Source organism: Ahaetulla prasina, chromosome 2 (assembly GCF_028640845.1).
Source record: "Ahaetulla prasina isolate Xishuangbanna chromosome 2, ASM2864084v1, whole genome shotgun sequence".
Taxonomy (NCBI): Eukaryota; Metazoa; Chordata; class Lepidosauria; order Squamata; family Colubridae; genus Ahaetulla; species Ahaetulla prasina.
The window spans coordinates 145,508,097-145,524,746 of NC_080540.1; the positions used below are offsets into that span (position 1 = coordinate 145,508,097).

The window sequence follows — 16,650 nt, forward strand, 5'->3', positions numbered from 1 at the left end:
AGACAACATTTAAGTCTAGAAAGACAACCCAGCTTTTCTGGATGAAACATTTGACTTAGTTGGAGAGCAGGACAAACATTTCCAGTTCTGCTATTACAACCAGATAACATTCATGACTATTCTTGAAGAGTATGCACACAACCACAGCGTCATGCAAACTGGGGCAGAGGGAGCCTGGTGAAAGGATCATTTTTTTGCACGCAGTTGTGCTTCATGTCTGGGTTCGGAATTCCCTACCTACCCTGTAATTTGAAGAGCCCTGGTGACTCCACCCCTTCTATACATTAATAGCAGTTCCTTAGTCCAAGTCAGCCCCGTCATCTGATGGGTCCCAACAGGTGTACCCGCAGCCGACTGCCTGTCTTCCCCCAGCCCCCAACCTCCTCCCCTCTGGGATAGCAGGGCTGACATTTGAACGTGCTTCAAGCTACACCAAGCCTTTTGGGAGACGCCTTCGGCAACTCTCGGTGCTCCTTGCCAGAGGAGCAAAAGCAGCACCTAGCCCCTCTTTCTACCCTACGTTTTCCAGCCATGACCGAAGGCAAAGCTCTCAAAGTCCGGGTGACCTTTGCCATTATTCTGATAGGGGTTGCCTTGATGTTCACGGCAGTGGTGACCGATCATTGGGCTGTGCTGAACCCCAAGGTAGAGGAATACAACACTACCTGTGAGACGGCTCACTTTGGGTTATGGAGGCTCTGTATCAAACGGATCTACGTTGAAGAAAACAAGATGGAGAAGGAACAGGGTTGTGGGCCCATAAGCCTGCCAGGAGGTACGTTGGTTGCTCTGAACCCTAAGCACCGTGACACACTTGCTTTAAGGCATGCGGTTTGGCCATGAGTTTTGCTTTCAGGTTAACCCCCTCTGGGCTGTTTGTTCTCAGTTGAAGGTAACAGAGTAACAGAGTTGGAAAGGGACCTTGGAGGTCATCTAGTCCAACCCACTGCTCATGCAGGAGACCTATACTAGGGATTTGAACCACCGACCTTTCTGATCGACAAGCTCAGTGTCTTAGCTACTGAGCCACCTAGCCAGGCTTCTTTGAGGTCCTGTCTCTCTTGGCATAAATTATAGGGCTACTTCCTACTACAGGCATGACTTTTCCAGCCTATTTCCTGCTCGTTTTGTCCGAAGAGGGAAAATGCATTAAAAGAAAACCAGAGAGAATGGGCACTCACAGAACTAATAGATCGTTGACGTTCCACCTCAAGAACGGGAATGCGATTGAGTGCAAAGAAAAGTTCTGGGAAAATATCTCCACGTTTCTTACATAATTGATCAAGGTTTCAATAGATTCTGCACACTTCAAAGCCTACACCCTCCAGGACTGTGTTTAAATCATATTGTGCATGGTTGATATACATAGATTCGGTTTTGATTATTTCCAAGGGTTTTGATGCCAGGAAGAGAGCTCACTCTCTAGCTACTCCTTTGTGTATTTGTATTGCCAGTTTGGTTTCAGAAAACAATGGGATGGGATGTGGGGGGGGGGTCTTTTGCATTCCGCTAGGCTGGAAGTGTGGCTTAATGGCAGAGAAAATAAAGGCTACTCGAGTATGAAATCTGCATTGGGAACATGATACAGTAGGCTAATTAGATGGAATGACCTTAGAGGTAGTCCTCGAATTACATTCATAGCTGAGACAGGGATTTTTTTTCCTCACAAGTCACTGCAATCGTAAAATAAATCGGACCTGATTTTATGACAATTTTTATGATGTTCGTTAAGTGAATCAGCGCAAGGGGCATTTTTTGTTGGGAATCAGCAAACTAGGTCACCAATCATGATCATCTGTCCACAGGATGCTGTGTCAGTCATAAATGCGAGCTGGTTGCCAAGCACTTGAATCGTTGATCATGTAACCCCGGGGGGAGGGGAGGGGGAAAGCATATTCCGATGGTCGTAAATGCAAGTACAGGTCATAAGTCACTTAAAACAAAAGGTTTTAAAAGGCTCCTCTGGCGATTCCAGCTGAAGTTGCCTGATCGCCAGAACCTCTTTAAAGGATTGTTTTAACAACGTCTTCGGCCAAAGAGCTTGTAGAAAACATGTTTTTTAAAGGTTCTGGTGATGAGGCAACTCAGCTGGAATCGCCAGGGGAGCCTTTTAAAACCTTTTGTTTTAAAAAAAGAGTTTAAAGGGTTCTGACGATCCCAGCTGAGCCGCAGTATCATCAAAGGCTTTTTTTTTTTTTACTTTTAAAGGCATTTTTCGGCTGAAGAAAAAATGCTTTTAAAAGTAAAAAAACCCAACCCTCTGATGATGGCACGGCTCAGCGGAGGCAGGGGGCGGGGCCAGGAATTTTTGCTACCGGTTCTCTGAACCACCCACCGCCATCACTACCGGATTGGGAGATCCAGTCCGAACCGGGAGCATTTCACCTCTGGTTAGAGTGCAGTACTGCAGGCTACTTCTGCTGACTGCCGGCTGCCTGCAATTTGGAAGTTCAAATCTCACCAGGCTCAAGGTTGACTCAACCTTCCATCCTTCCAAGGTCGGTAAAATGAGGAGTCAGATTGTTGGGGGGCAATCGGCTGACTCTGTAAACCATTTAGAGAGGGATGTAAAGCACTGTAAAGCGGTATATAAGTCTAAGTGCTATTGCTACTTACAAGTGGAGTCTGATGACAAGGAATAGAATTCCTATTCCTTTCAGCCTCCCACTATGCAGGGTGAAAATCCTACCTCCAGCCAGCTTTTCTGCCTTGCTTGCAATAGCTGAGGCCAGCTGCAGCCCTCTGTCAAGCTCTGCCCCTGCCAGAGGATCGCTACCATTCATTTTTCGCTATCACAAATATTAGAGAGGGGAAGGAGTCCCGGCGACTCACTTCCAATTTTCCAGCAGGACCAGCATCTTGCTATGAGGAAAGGATGAATTGGGAAGGGCTTCTGAAGGAGCAGCCTCTGCCAGGGGGCCCCAAGGCTAAGAGGCTCCAGCCTCCCCGGTGGCCACTCCTGCTGTCATATTCTGTCCTGAGGAGAGACATCTCGGAGGGAGGTAGTGATGGATGAGATCACCCAGATTGCTTTCACATTTTTGCCAAGGGAAGGGAGAGGGAGAGGGAAGGAAGAAGCAATTAGACATCTCGTGCTATTTCTGGTTCTTTTAATGGTTGTGGAGAAAATCTGATATCTGAGAGACCACTTGTCTTCAACTGGTGCCACCCGCCTAGGACATTCCAGCAGAGTGAATGTACTCCAAGTCTCTTCCATTGAACATTGCCACTCAGTGTCGACTGAAGAGATGCAGCCTCCACCCTCTGGAACAGTGTCCCCCTAGAGCAAGGGTCTCCAATCTTGGCAACTTTAAGACTTGTGGACTTCAACTCCCAGTATTCTTAAAGTTGCCAAGGTTGGAGACCCCTGCCCTAGAGCAGTGATGGCTAACCTTTTTGGCCTTGTGTGCCAAAAGTAGGGGGAGCATGGGGGGGGTCACGCACATGCATGCCCACACCCATAATTCAATGTGCCCCATGCATGCACACGTGACACACACACCCCAGCTTTTCACCCTCCCCAGGCTCCAGAGGCTTTCTAGGATCCCGGGGAGGCTGAAAATGGCCTTTCCTAGCCCCCCTAGAGGCCAGAAACAGCCCATTTCCTGTCTTCCGGAGGGCCCAGAAGGCCCAAAAATCAGCTGGCCGGCATGCGCATGCACACTGGAGCTGAGCCAGGGCAATGCTCGTGTGCCCACACATATGGCTCCGGGTGCCCCGTTGGCACGCATGCCATAGGTTCACCATCACAGTCCTAGAGATAAAGAGGGCACCCTCCCTCCTGGAGGGCCAAAAGACCTTGAAAATCTGGCTTTGGTCCTAGGCCTGGGGTTGGTGTTATTTCTGCCATGGCCCTTGTTTTGTTTTGTCGCTTTTGTTGTCCAATCAATTATTTAAATCTGGGCGTTCTGCACGATTCAGTTTGTTTTAGCTGTTTTTATGTTTTCCATAGCTTTGTTGTACAGCCCAGAGTCCATTGGAATTGGGCCGCTAATACATTTAAAATAATAAGGCATTTTCATTTTCAAGTGCATTTTCGTTCACCACAATTTGCTGTGCCTGTCCAAACTCCTTCAAATAAAAGAATACTGGGGAGGGGAGGTTTGTTTGTTTGTTTCTTTTGCATTGAGTTTATCCTGCCGTCTACTCAATGTGGACGCATATTTTTACAAATATCCTTGGTTTACAGCCATAACTGGAGCCAACATTTTTGTTGCTAAATGAAACAGTTGTTAAGCAAGTTTTGCCCCATTTTATGACCTTTCTTGCCACAGTTGTTCCATGACTCGCTGCAGTTGTTAAGTGAATAACACAGTTGCTAAGTGAACCTGCCTTCCCCATTGTCTTGGCTTGTCAGAAAGTTGCAAAAGCTGATCACGTGACTCCGGGACACCGCAACTGTCATAAGTACATGCCAGTTGCCAAGCAAGTGAATTTTGATCCCGTTACAATAGGGATGCTGCGATGGTCGTAAGTGTGAAAAAATAAGTCAATTTTGTGGTGCCATTGAAACTTCCAACAGTCATTAAATGAATGATTGCAATTGAAGGACTACCTATATTATGCATTCTTCGTAATTATTTTCAAGAAAAATTTCTTGCATTGTGCAACCTCATCACCTACCTTCATATGTCATGTTCTCTTCCTTTGAAACTAAAATTCTACCATTCAGTGATTGCAAGGGTGTGACTTCATGTATTAGTTCATGCGATGGTCCAATTTCCCATCAAGGGAAATTGCCTTTTCTTAACTTGGTTATCTTTGTCTTGGCCAAAACATTTAGGTCCACATTCAAGTTTTTCCAGTATCACCCCCTTATCAACTAATACTTTTGCAATGAAAACCTCTTCCTTCTCGCTCTCTCTGTTGGTGGAGCTCACTAATACCTATAGGTAGTCCACCTCTTATGACCAAAATTGGGACTGGAATTTCCATCCTAAGTCAGATCAGTCATAAAGTGAGTTATCCCATGACAATGAATTTTACCGAGGTTGTTAAACAAATCACACAGTCATTTAAAACAATCACACAGTTGTTAAGCAAATCCCCCGATGGTCCTTGAAGAGTCATGGTGATGCAGTGGTTAGAATGCAGTGCTGCAAGCTACTTCTGCTGACTGACGGCTGCCTGCAGTTCGGCAAGTCGATTCTCACCAGGCTCAAGGTTGACTCAGCCTCCCATCCTGCCAAGGTCGGTAAAATGAGGACCTAGATTGTTGGGGGCAATAGGCTGATTCTGTAAAGTGCTTAGAGTGGGCTATAAAGCACTGTGAAGCGGTATATAAGTCCGCTCGTGCTCTTGTTGGAAGCCAACTGGAGAAATCACAAATCACAATCATGGGATTACAAGATGCTGCAACACTCTCTGCCCTTTGCGACCTTCATTCAGGGGACAGCTTTGTATGAAGGTGCAGCTAAGAAAGTGCAGCTAAGTAAGCGTTGCACAGATAGCCTGGGGAACAAGTCTGGTCCACAGTTCTTTGCCCAGGCAAGGCAATAGTTATGGTGCTCCTCTAGGAAGCCTCACAGAACCTAAAGAGAATTAAAACCAGTAAGAAGTATGTACAAAGCTTCTGAAGGGCAGGAGGACCAGAACACTCACAGTAACTCCAATCCCAATTTGACCTAGCAACACACAAAACCGGTAGAACCTTGAGTCACTTTCTTAACAAGCCCAGGCTATAAATATACGTTGATAAGGAGCCTGAAGTGCAGATGCCTTTGCAGAAGTCGGTGTTCAGTTTCTTCGGACCTGGAGGGTGATGATGCCCAGCTGTCAAAGGAGTCAAGAGGGCTAAGAATTGCCGAGCAGAACTCAAGTTCTGACTACTTCAACTGGTCAGTCAAGCAGGCAAGAGGCAAAATTCTGTTTAAAAACTGGAAACCCCACAGTTATTTGTATTTATTTATTTATATCTCTCCTTTAGTATCTTGATAAACAACTCAAGGTGCCAAACATATCCAAGATTACCTCCCTCCTCCTATTTTCCCTCCACAATAGCAACCCTGTGAGGTGGGCTGGGCTGAGAGAGTGACCGGCCCAAAGTCACCCAGCCGGTTTTCATACCTGAGGCAGGGCAAAGAATTCACCGTCTCCTGGTTTCTAATCTGATGCCTTATAACCACTAGAGCAAACTGGCTGTAGATAACTTTAAACTGTCATAAATACAGATTGGGAAAGAGTAATCATCATCAGTTTATGGGAGAAAACAGGTGTTATAAGCTGGTTTGTAGTGAGGGACAAGCGAGAAAATGGTCTTAGTCCAACAAAAGTTGGTCCAGCTCCCTTCTTATCACCTTTACAGTTAGTCCTCAACTTACGACCACAATTGAGCCCAAAATTTCTGTTGCTAAGCAAGGCAGTTGTTAAGTGAATCCCACCCCCATTTTTCCACCTTTTTTTGCCATAGTCATTAAGCGAATCACTGCAGTTGTTAAGTGAATCGTGTGGTCACTAAGCAAAGCTGGCTTCCCCGATTGACTTTGCTTGTCAGAAGCCAGCTGGGAAGGTTACAGTTACTGATCACATGACCCCGGGACACTGCAACCATCATAAATACATGCCAGTTGCCAAGCATTCCAATTTTGATCACATGACCATGGGGATGCTACAATGGTCGTAAGTGCGAAAAACAGTCATAAATCACTTTTTTCAGTGCCATTGTAACACTGGACAGTCATTAAATGAATTATTATAAGTTGAGGGTTACCTGTACTGACCCTACAATGGTGGTCTGTGCAGGGATTTCTCCAACCTTGCTTGAAGTTGAACTGATGAGGTCTGCTTTGTTAGTATTCTTACCAGTATTGTTAGTATTCTTGTGAGTATTCTTGTTAGCATTCTTACCAGTATACCAGAGGTTGTTCCTCTGTTCTTGTCTGTTGGATCTGTCAGCAGTGTTTGATACCATCGACCGTGGTATCTTGCTGCGACGGTTGGGGGGTTTGGGGGTGGGAGGCACCGTATTGCAGTGGTTCTCCTCCTACCTCTCCGACTGTTCGCACCGTTCGCAGATGGTGTTGACAGGGGGGCAGAGATCAACCCCTAGGCAACTCACTTGTGGGGTGCCGCAGGGGTTGATTCTCTCGCCTCTCCTGTTCAACATTTATATCTATAATTTTTAAAAGGGGTCTTTTTAGTGTATGGTAAATTTTTAAATTTTCAGGCTATTTAAATAAGTTTTTAAAATTCCATTTTAATTGTATCTTGTATTGTTCGTTTTATTCTGCCTGTACACCGCCCTGAGTCCTTCGGGAGAAGGGCGGTATAAAAATCAAATAAATAATAATAATAATAATAATAATAATAATAATAATAATAATAATAATAATAATAATAATAATAATAATAATAATAATAATAATAATAATAATAATAATAATATATGAAGCCTCTGGGGGAGATCCTCCGTGGTTTCAGGGTGAGTTGTCAGCTGTATGCTGACGATACTCAGCTGTACATTTCCACCTTGAACCACCCCAACAAAGCCATTGATGTGATGGCTCGGTGCCTTGAGGCCGTTCGGGTCTGGATGAGGACGAACAGACTCTGACTCAACCCATCCAAGACGGAGTGGCTGTGGATACCAGCGTCCCGGCACAGTAGCTAACCCCAATGCTGACTGTGGGGGGCAAATCGTTACCCCCCCAGGGAATCGGTGCGCAATTTAGGCGTTCTCCTGGACGCACAGCTGTCTTTAGAAGACCATCTGACGGCCGTCGCCAGGGGAGCTTTTTATCAGGTTCGCCTGATTCGCCAATTGCGTCCTTTCCTGGATCGGGACTCGTTATGCACGGTTACTCATGCCCTCGTTACTTCCCATCTGGATTACTGCAATGCTCTCTACATGGGGCTCCCCTTGAAGAGCACCCGGAGGCTCCAACTGGTACAGAATGCGGCCGCGCGGGGGATTGAGGGAGCACCTTGTAGCTCCCATGTAACACTTCTCCTGCGCAGGCTGCACTGGTTGCCGGTGGTCTTCCGGGTGCGTTTCAAGGTGTTGGTCATCACCTTTAAAGCGCTCCATGGCATGGGACCGGGATACCTATGGGACCGCCTGCTGCCGCCAGGTACCTCCCATTGTCCAGTGCGTCCAGTGCGCTCCCACAGGGAGGGCCTCCTCAGGGTACCGTCGGCCAACCAGTGTTCTCTGTGGGGGCTCCGGCCCTGTGGAATGATCTGCCTGTGGGACTGCGTCTTCTCCCTGATCTTCAGACCTTTAAGCGCGAGCTCAAGACCTTCTTTTTTTCACCAAGCGCGGCTGGCCTAATTGATTGATTAATTTTAATACTGTGGGTTTTTAGTGGGCTTTTAACAGGGGTCTTAATCTATTTTGTAATTTTGTAATTTTCTTATTTAATATTTTTAACATACAGCTATTGAATTAGATTTTTAACGGGATATTGTATTTTTAAATTTTTTGATTATTGTTGTTTTATTTTGCTGTACACTGCCCTGAGTCTTCGGAGAAGGGTGGTATAAAAATTTGAAAAATAAATAAATAAATAAATAAATAAATAAATAAATAAATAAATAAATAAATAAATAAGTATCCAAATATCTGACTTGAAGAGATCCTCTCATACTTCTTCCTCCCTCCTCTATAAATTTTAAGGGAGTAATAAACAACCCGGAGAAAGAACCCAAGAAAGTAACTAAGACAGAGATCCCCAACCCCTGATTCAGAGACCGCCATTGTCCACAGCCCGCCAGGAACTGGGCCGCACAAGCAAGTGAAGCCCCGTCTGCGTACATGTGGGATGCAGGCAGCAAACGAAACTACACATTCTTGGTTTGTGGAGAAACCACTTTTCACAGAACTGGTCCCTGGCTCTCAAAAATTGGGGGCTGCTAAATAAGGTACTATTTCCCAGGGCCTGAAGGAAGATCACTGTATATTCTCATAGCTCAGAATGGAAACTATCAGTGCAAATCTAGGACCTGTTGCTTGTGACATCCACTCTCCAATGTACCCACTTGCCTGGGAATCAGGGGTGGGCTGCTGGGAGCTCGCAGGGGTTCAGAAGAACCTCTAGCTAAGATTCTGTGCAGTTCACAGAACCCCCAAATCCTACTCCTGGCTTGCCAGCCCTGCCCCTCCCAGGAGTTCCCACATGGCCCGTTTTGGACGCAGGTAAGTGCAGGGCATGTGCGGAGGGCTCGGGGAGGGTGAAAAATGGGCCTACTGGAAGTTTGGGAGGGCCTCCAGAGCCTGGGGAGGCAGTTTTCACCCTCCCAGAGGCTTGAAGGAAGCTTCTGAAGCCCGAGGAGGGCAAAAACGCCCCCCCCACCATGGTGCAGGAGGCTGACTAGACCACACCCACCCAGCAACCAGAGAACCCCTTGCTAAAATTTTTGAAGCCCACCCTTGCTGGGAATCTACTAGTCTATGAATCAATCATTCCATCACATGTAAAGAATTCTTTCTACCACACTGAACAATTCTATGGTTATTTATTATGATTCATAATATTAACGTGGAGTTGAAACGCATAACATCTCAAGCGATTGAAAGCGCTCGCCCTGATATGGTAATTATTAATTGCACAGAGAAGAAAAAGGTGGCTGCAGGAAAAAGTGTTTTGTCAAAGCTGAGCAAATAAATTGAGCAGCAATGACTGGAGCCGAATGAATCTATAAATCGAGGTGGATATGCCTCGTTCACGGTGGTCCCGTCCTCTTGTAGTGAGAACCACAATGACAACCTCTGAAGAGTTTTCACAACAAACACCCGGGTACCTGGGATTCTGTGACAGCCTGTATGGCCGGAGGCTGGAACATTTTAATTGTTTTCCAACACAGCTTGAAGAGAACCACAGGAGTTCCTATTTATCTTCCAGAGCAATGCCTTTTCCCATTCCGAGGGCCTCTGATTATCAAGAGAAAGTGAGTCTAAAGACAAATTGAATGCTTGCCATTTGTTAGCAGGAAACCGAGCAGATGATTGCAAAGCTTTCAGCCCTTTAATTTAATTTTGCAAAGCACTAAGTGTCTTGAGAGCACTATAAAAATAATAAAAGATAATTGCGTCGAGTAACAAATTGCAGGATCTGCCAGTCTGAAGAAATGTGAGAATTTCCAAAGAGTCTTGGATGACAGGAAAATCCGAAAAAAACAGCCAGTGTTATTTACAATCCATTTTACTAAAAATCCCAGGAAAGCCCATCAAATCGGTCTCTAAGCATCTTCATTGACCCTGCACCCCCCACTCCCCAGCAGACCAATGTTTGTTAGGGGCCATCAATTCCAGTCACGCGACTTATAGTTAACTCACCAACTCTATAATTGCCTCTTTGTTTACTGAGCAGATTTGAAAGGCAACCGAGGACCGTGAATTGCTTTTCTCGATCCCCCCTCCCCCCGTGCAGGTACATACATCAGAGGCACCAAATAGACTCCAGCTGCACTGTTAGGAATCTGTTTTATTAAGAACTCTGTAGTTTATGAGCTTTAAATTCATCCAGTAATATCGAAGTAGATTAATGTGATCACTCAGTGAAGATGCTTAGCATGGAATGTGTGCACACACAGAAGATGGATGGATGGATGGATGGATGGATGGATGGATGGATGGATGGATGGATGGATGGATGATGCATGGATGCATGAAATAGATTGATTAATCAAAAGGTAGATAGACAGATAATAGATGGATGATAGATATAGATAGATCTATCTTGTATCTATCAAGATAGATGATAGATAGATAGATAGATAGATAGATAGATAGATAGATAGATAGATAGATAGATAGATAGATAGTAGTTAGATGATAGATAGATGATAGATGAGATAAATAGGTAGATAAGAGATAGACAGATAGATGGATAGATTGTGTGTGTGTGTGTGTATGTGTGTGTGCTTCCCCAAAAATAAGACCCTCTCTTATATTTTTTTTAACCCTGAAATAAGTGCTTGGCCTTATTGCCATGCGCTCAAAAGCCCGATTGGCCTTATTATCAGGGGATGTCTTATTTTGGAGGGAACATGGTGTGTGTGTGTGTGGAGAGAGAGAGAGAGAGAGAGAGAGAGAGAGAGAGAGAGAGAGAGAGAGAGAGAGACCAGTATCAGATATAATAACAGAATGTTGAAAGCTTAACAGTGTGTCCCTCTGTCCCCTCTTATACCATACAGGGCCAAGGTGGAGCTTGAGTCTCCTTTTTCAGAGTTTCTCCTTTCTAAGGGCTGAGGCGTTGTTTATAGTCTCTTTTAGTCTTTCCTAACAATTTCCTAACAGTATTCCTTTCATCTCAGCCATCCTCTACACAGATAGGTAGACAATTAATCCACCCTATCTATGAACACCAGGAAGAGGCCATTCCCGTTCCCACCTTAATCATCTAGTTTAGTTTAGTTTAGTTTATTAAATTTTTATACTGCCCTTCTCCCAAAGGACTCAGGGCGGTTTACAGCCAGCATAAAACAATATACATAAATAGATTAAAAAACACTATAAAAATCTAATTCAAATTTGGCTAAACATTAAGACTATTAAAAATCAATTAAAAACCATAACCCATTAGGCCAGTCCCGCACGATGGAATAAAAGGGTCTTGAGCTCGCGTCAGAAGGTCCGGAGGTTGGGGAGTGATCGTAACCCCGGAGGAAGCTTGATCCAGAGGGTAGGTGCCCCCACAGAGAAGGCTCTCCCCCTGGAGGTCGCCAGCCACCATTGTTGGAGACCCTCCCTGTGGGAGCGCACAGGTTGATGGGAGGCTATCGGTGGCAGCAGGCGGTCCCGTAAATAACCCGGTCCTAAGCCATGGAGCACTTTAAAGGTGGTTACCAACACCTTGAATTGCACCTGGAAGACCACTGGCAACCAGTGCAGCTTGCGCAGGAAAGGTGTTATATGGGAGCCACGGGTGGCTCCCTCTATCACCCACGCAGCCGCATTCTGGACCAGTTGGAGCCTCCGGGTGCCCTTCAAGGGGAGCCCCATGTAGAGAGCGTTATAGTAGTCCAGGCGGGAAGTGACGAGGGCATGAGTGACTGTGCACAAGGCATCCCGGTCTATGAAGGGGCGCAACTGGCGAATCAGGTGCACCTGATAAAAGGCTCCCCTGGCGATGGCCGTCAAATATTCTTCTAACGACAGCCGAGCATCCAGGAGAACACCCAAGTTGCGAACCCTCTCTATAGGGGCCAATGACTCGGCTCCTACAGTCAGCGATGGAACCATCTGACTGTACCGGGACGCCGGTATCCACAGTCACTCAGTCTTGGAGGGATTGAGTCGGAGCCCGTTCCTCCCCATCCAGACCCGTATGGCCTCCAGACACTGGGACATCACTTTGACGGCCTCATTGGGGTGGTCAGGGGTGGAAATGTACAGCTGAGTGTCATCAACGTACTGAGATACTGCACCCCAAAGCCATGGATGATCTCCCCCAGCGGCTTCATATAGATGTTGAACAGGAGAGGCGAGAGAACCGACCCCTGCGGCACCCCACACATGAGGCGCTTCGCGGTCGACCTCTGCTCCCCTGCCAACACCGTCTGCGACCGGTCAGAGAGATAGGAGGAGAACCACAGTGCCCCCCACTCCAAGTCTCTCCAATCGTCGCAGCAAGATACCATGGTCGATGGTATCAAAAGCCGCTGAGAGGTCTAATAGGACCAGGACAGAGAAACAGCCCCTATCCCGAGCCCTCCAGAGATCATCCACCAACGCGACCAAAGCCGTCTCCGTGCTGTACCCAGGTCGGAAGCCGGATTGGAATGGGTCTAAATAGACAGTTTCATCAGGTACTGAGGGAGCTGTCGTGCGATCACACTCTCAACAACCTTCGCCAAAAAACGGAGGTTGGAGACAGGACGGTAATTTGATAAAACAGCTGGATCCAGGGAAGGCTTCTTGAGGAGGGGCCTCACCACTGCCTCCTTCAAGGCGGAAGGGAAGACACCCTCCCTCAAAGAAGCGTTAACAATTCCCTGTAGCCAGCCTCGTGTAATCTCCTGTGTGGCCAGTACCAACGAGGAGGGACACGGGTCCAATAAACATGTGGTCACATTCAGCCTCCCCAGTATCCTGTCCATGTCCTCGGGAGCCACAGGATCAAACTCATCCCAGATAACATCACCAAGAACAGCCTCCGTCATCCCACCTGAATCCACCCAATCAGAGTCCAGCCCATCCCAAATCTGAGCGATTTTAACGTGCAGATATTGACCAAAATCCTCAGCACGACCCTGCAAGGGGTCCTTCCGCGCCCCCTGATGAAGTAGGGAGCGAGTCACCCTAAACAGGGAGGCTGGGCGGTTATCTGCTGATGCAATAAGAGTGGAAAAATACTCACGTTTTGCCACTCTTATCGCCACCAGGTAGGTCTGAATATAGGACTTAACCTGGCGGTTAGGAATCCTCCAGCTAATGGGGAATCCCAGTGCTCTGCAAAGGACAGAAGATGAATGAGTGAATGAGAAGCCTGATTGCAGAACTTAGAATGAGAGCCACGTCTTCCAGCTAATGTTCTTGCTGTTGTTGTTAAAGTATTTAAACATATAGTATGCCTCTATAAAGTATTTTATAGAGGAAACATAGCAATAAGTGAGCAAGCCAAAGGCAGGTAGATACGATGATACGTGTTTTAGTAGCACATCAATGCAGGTAGTCCTTTACTTGCAACCATTCATTTAGTGACCATTCAAAGTTACAATGCCACTGAAAAAAGTGACTTATGACCATTTTTCACATCCCTGTGATCACGTGATCAAAATCCAACTGCTTGGCATCTGGTTCATATTTACGACGGTTGCAGTGTCCCGGAGTCGTACGATCATCTTTTTCAAGCTTTTGACAAGCAAAGTCAATGGGGAAGCCAGATTCACTTAACAACCGTGTTACTAATTTAACAACTGTAAACGAGTTATGTAACGACTGTGGCAAGAAAAGTTGTTGAATGGGGCAAAAGTCACTTGACAACTATCTCACTTAGCAATGGAAATTTTTGGGCTGAAATGTGGTCATAAAGTTTTTCTTAAAAAAACTTTCCATTAATATAGCAGAACCCCTAAGTATTATCTTTGATAAAGCTTTCACTACCAGTTCTCTTCCCAAACTTTGGTCACTAGCCACAGTCGCCCCTATCTTCAAAAAAGGAGACCCCAGCTTAGTCGAAAACTACAGACCGATCTCCCTTTGCTGCGTCACCTGCAAAGTCATGGAATCTATCATCAACCAATCCATTACCTCACACTTAGAAACTAACAACCTACTCTCCAACAAACAATTTGGTTTCAGGAAAAAATTATCATGTAACTTACAACTTCTCCACTGCAAAAACATATGGACTTCAAATCTCGATCAAGGCAAATCAATAGATGCAATCTACATAGACTTCTGCAAAGCTTTTGACTCAGTAGTACACGATAAACTTCTCCTAAAACTAACATCCTATGGCATCTCAGGACCCCTCCACAAATGGATATCTGCTTTTCTGTCTAACAGACAACAAGTGGTCAAAATTGGCAATGCTTTATCAAATCCTGTTCCTGTCAAGAGTGGCGTTCCTCAAGGCAGCGTCCTTGGACCAACACTCTTTATACTATACATTAATGATCTTTGTGACCATATCTCAAGTAATTGTGTTCTCTTTGCTGATGATGTCAAACTATTTAACACCACAGACAATACTTCTATCATTCAAAACGACCTTGATCATCTAACCGCTTGGTCTAAAATTGGCAGCTCAAATTTCAACCAGCAAATGCTCAGTCTTACATATAGGAAAAAGAACCCAAAACTAAGTACATACTAGATGGACATTACCTTACAGACGACCCCATCCCGTTAAAGACCTTGGAGTTTTCATGTCAAATGATCTAAGTGCCAAAGCCCACTGCAACTACATAGCAAAAAGCTCTAAGAGTTGTAAACCTAATTTTGTAGCTTCTTTTCCAAAACACCACACTACTAACCAGAGCATATAAAACATTTGCTAGACCAATTCTAGAATACAGCTCACCTGTTTGGAACCCTCACCACATCTCTGACATCAATACAATTGAACGTGTCCAGAAATATTTTACAAGAAGAGTTCTCCATTCCTCTGAAAACAACAAAATACCTTATCCCACCAGACTTGAAATCCTAGGCTTAGAAAACTTGGAACTCCGTCACCTTCGACAAGACCTAAGTTTAACTCACAGAATCATCTATTGTAATGTCCTTCCTGTCAAAGACTACTTCAGCTTTAATTGCAATAATACAAGGGCAACCAATAGATTTAAACTTAATGTTAACCGCTTTAATCTAGATTGCAGAAAATATGACTTCTGTAACAGAATCATCAGTGCTTGGAATACTTTACCTGACTCTGTGGTCTCTTCTCATAATCCTAAAAGCTTTAACCAAAAACTTTCTACTATTGACCTCACCCCATTCCTAAGAGGACCATAAGGGGCGTGCATAAGCGCACAAACGTGCCTACCGTTCCTGTCCTATTGTTTTTCTTTTCTTCTTCCTATATATATATATACGCTTATACCTCCTAACATTTACTCATATATATGTTTATATACTATATAATCTTTTTGTATGATGTTGTGACAAAATAAATAAATAAATAAATAAATAAATAAATAAATAAATAAATAAATAAATAAATAAATAAATAAATAAATCAAAGATTACCTGTATTCGTTATAACAGGAAGTAGGCTATCCCATAAGTAGAAAATAAGCTTTTTAAAAATAGAGTAACTATTAAATGATCATTAAGGGGCAATGAAATGGATACTTTGCAGTGTGTTGTCTTATCTTTTTCCAGGCCAACCAGTTAACAAATATCCCTTCTTTATTTCCTTTTCAATCAATCCCTATTTATTAAAAATAAATCCCCTTGACACGGAGTGATTCTTTGTTGGGAACTTACACAGATATGATCACTACCTACGGAAAGAGGCATTGTGCTTTCCAAATAGAAATCTTGGCCTGAAAAAAAGTTTCATTGTCCCTAAATCCACATAACAAAAAAGGGATTAAATTTCATTTATTTGAACATTTTCACGCTGTCCAGGATCACATGCCTTCTACAGTCTCCCTTAGAGAGCAGAATTGCTTAACTTCCAGCTCCCTTATAGCATTAAAAAAAAATATGTTAATTTAAAAATTAGAACATAAACTGGTATTTCATGAGAAGGTGGTTTTCAGAAGAGGAGGTTGTGTTTCAGTACAACTTTGGGTTGTACTGGACCCAGTGTACTGACTTGAGCAAAGGAAATGGATTAGCCAGTTATGATTTTTCCCAGCTGAATGTATTATTTTTCCTGAAGCTCAGCTCTTCAAAAAATATAGCTTTAGATACACATTCATTAAATTCATTTCCCTTCCCTGAAGCTTATATATATTTGCATAAAGTAGAGATGACATTGCTTTGCAAATCATAATATTGTTTTAATAAGGTAAGCAAAGTATAAGGTCATGTCATGATTTGCCTTGATTTCTGCAGGAAAGCAACGGCTGAAATCCAAATAGCTTTTTCCAGCCTCGATACGTCTATCCTCACTTGGCAATAAACCACCCTGTGTTCAGCGGAGCTTATAAAGAAAAAAGTATGTTGCTGCCTTAGGCTTACACAAGGCCAGGCCTCTGTTTACTCTGTCTCATCCACATCCACAAACCTACCACTGTCCTACCATATCACAAATC

At 44.5% G+C, this 16,650-nt stretch overlaps 1 protein-coding gene across 2 annotated transcripts in view; it reads left to right on the forward strand.

Moving 5' to 3' along the window:
* Window positions 1-339: 339 nt before the first annotated feature.
* The window catches only part of CACNG1 (calcium voltage-gated channel auxiliary subunit gamma 1), a 37,592-nt gene continuing 21,281 nt past the window's right edge, over window positions 340-16,650 (forward strand). The window contains exon 1 of one of the 2 annotated variants that reach the window (XM_058166102.1): window positions 340-775. In XM_058166102.1, coding sequence (XP_058022085.1) covers window positions 532-775 — 244 coding nt within the window. In that variant the 5' untranslated portion in view covers window positions 340-531. The remainder of the gene's footprint in view (window positions 776-16,650) is intronic. The other variant, XM_058166101.1, reaches the window with a different exon arrangement.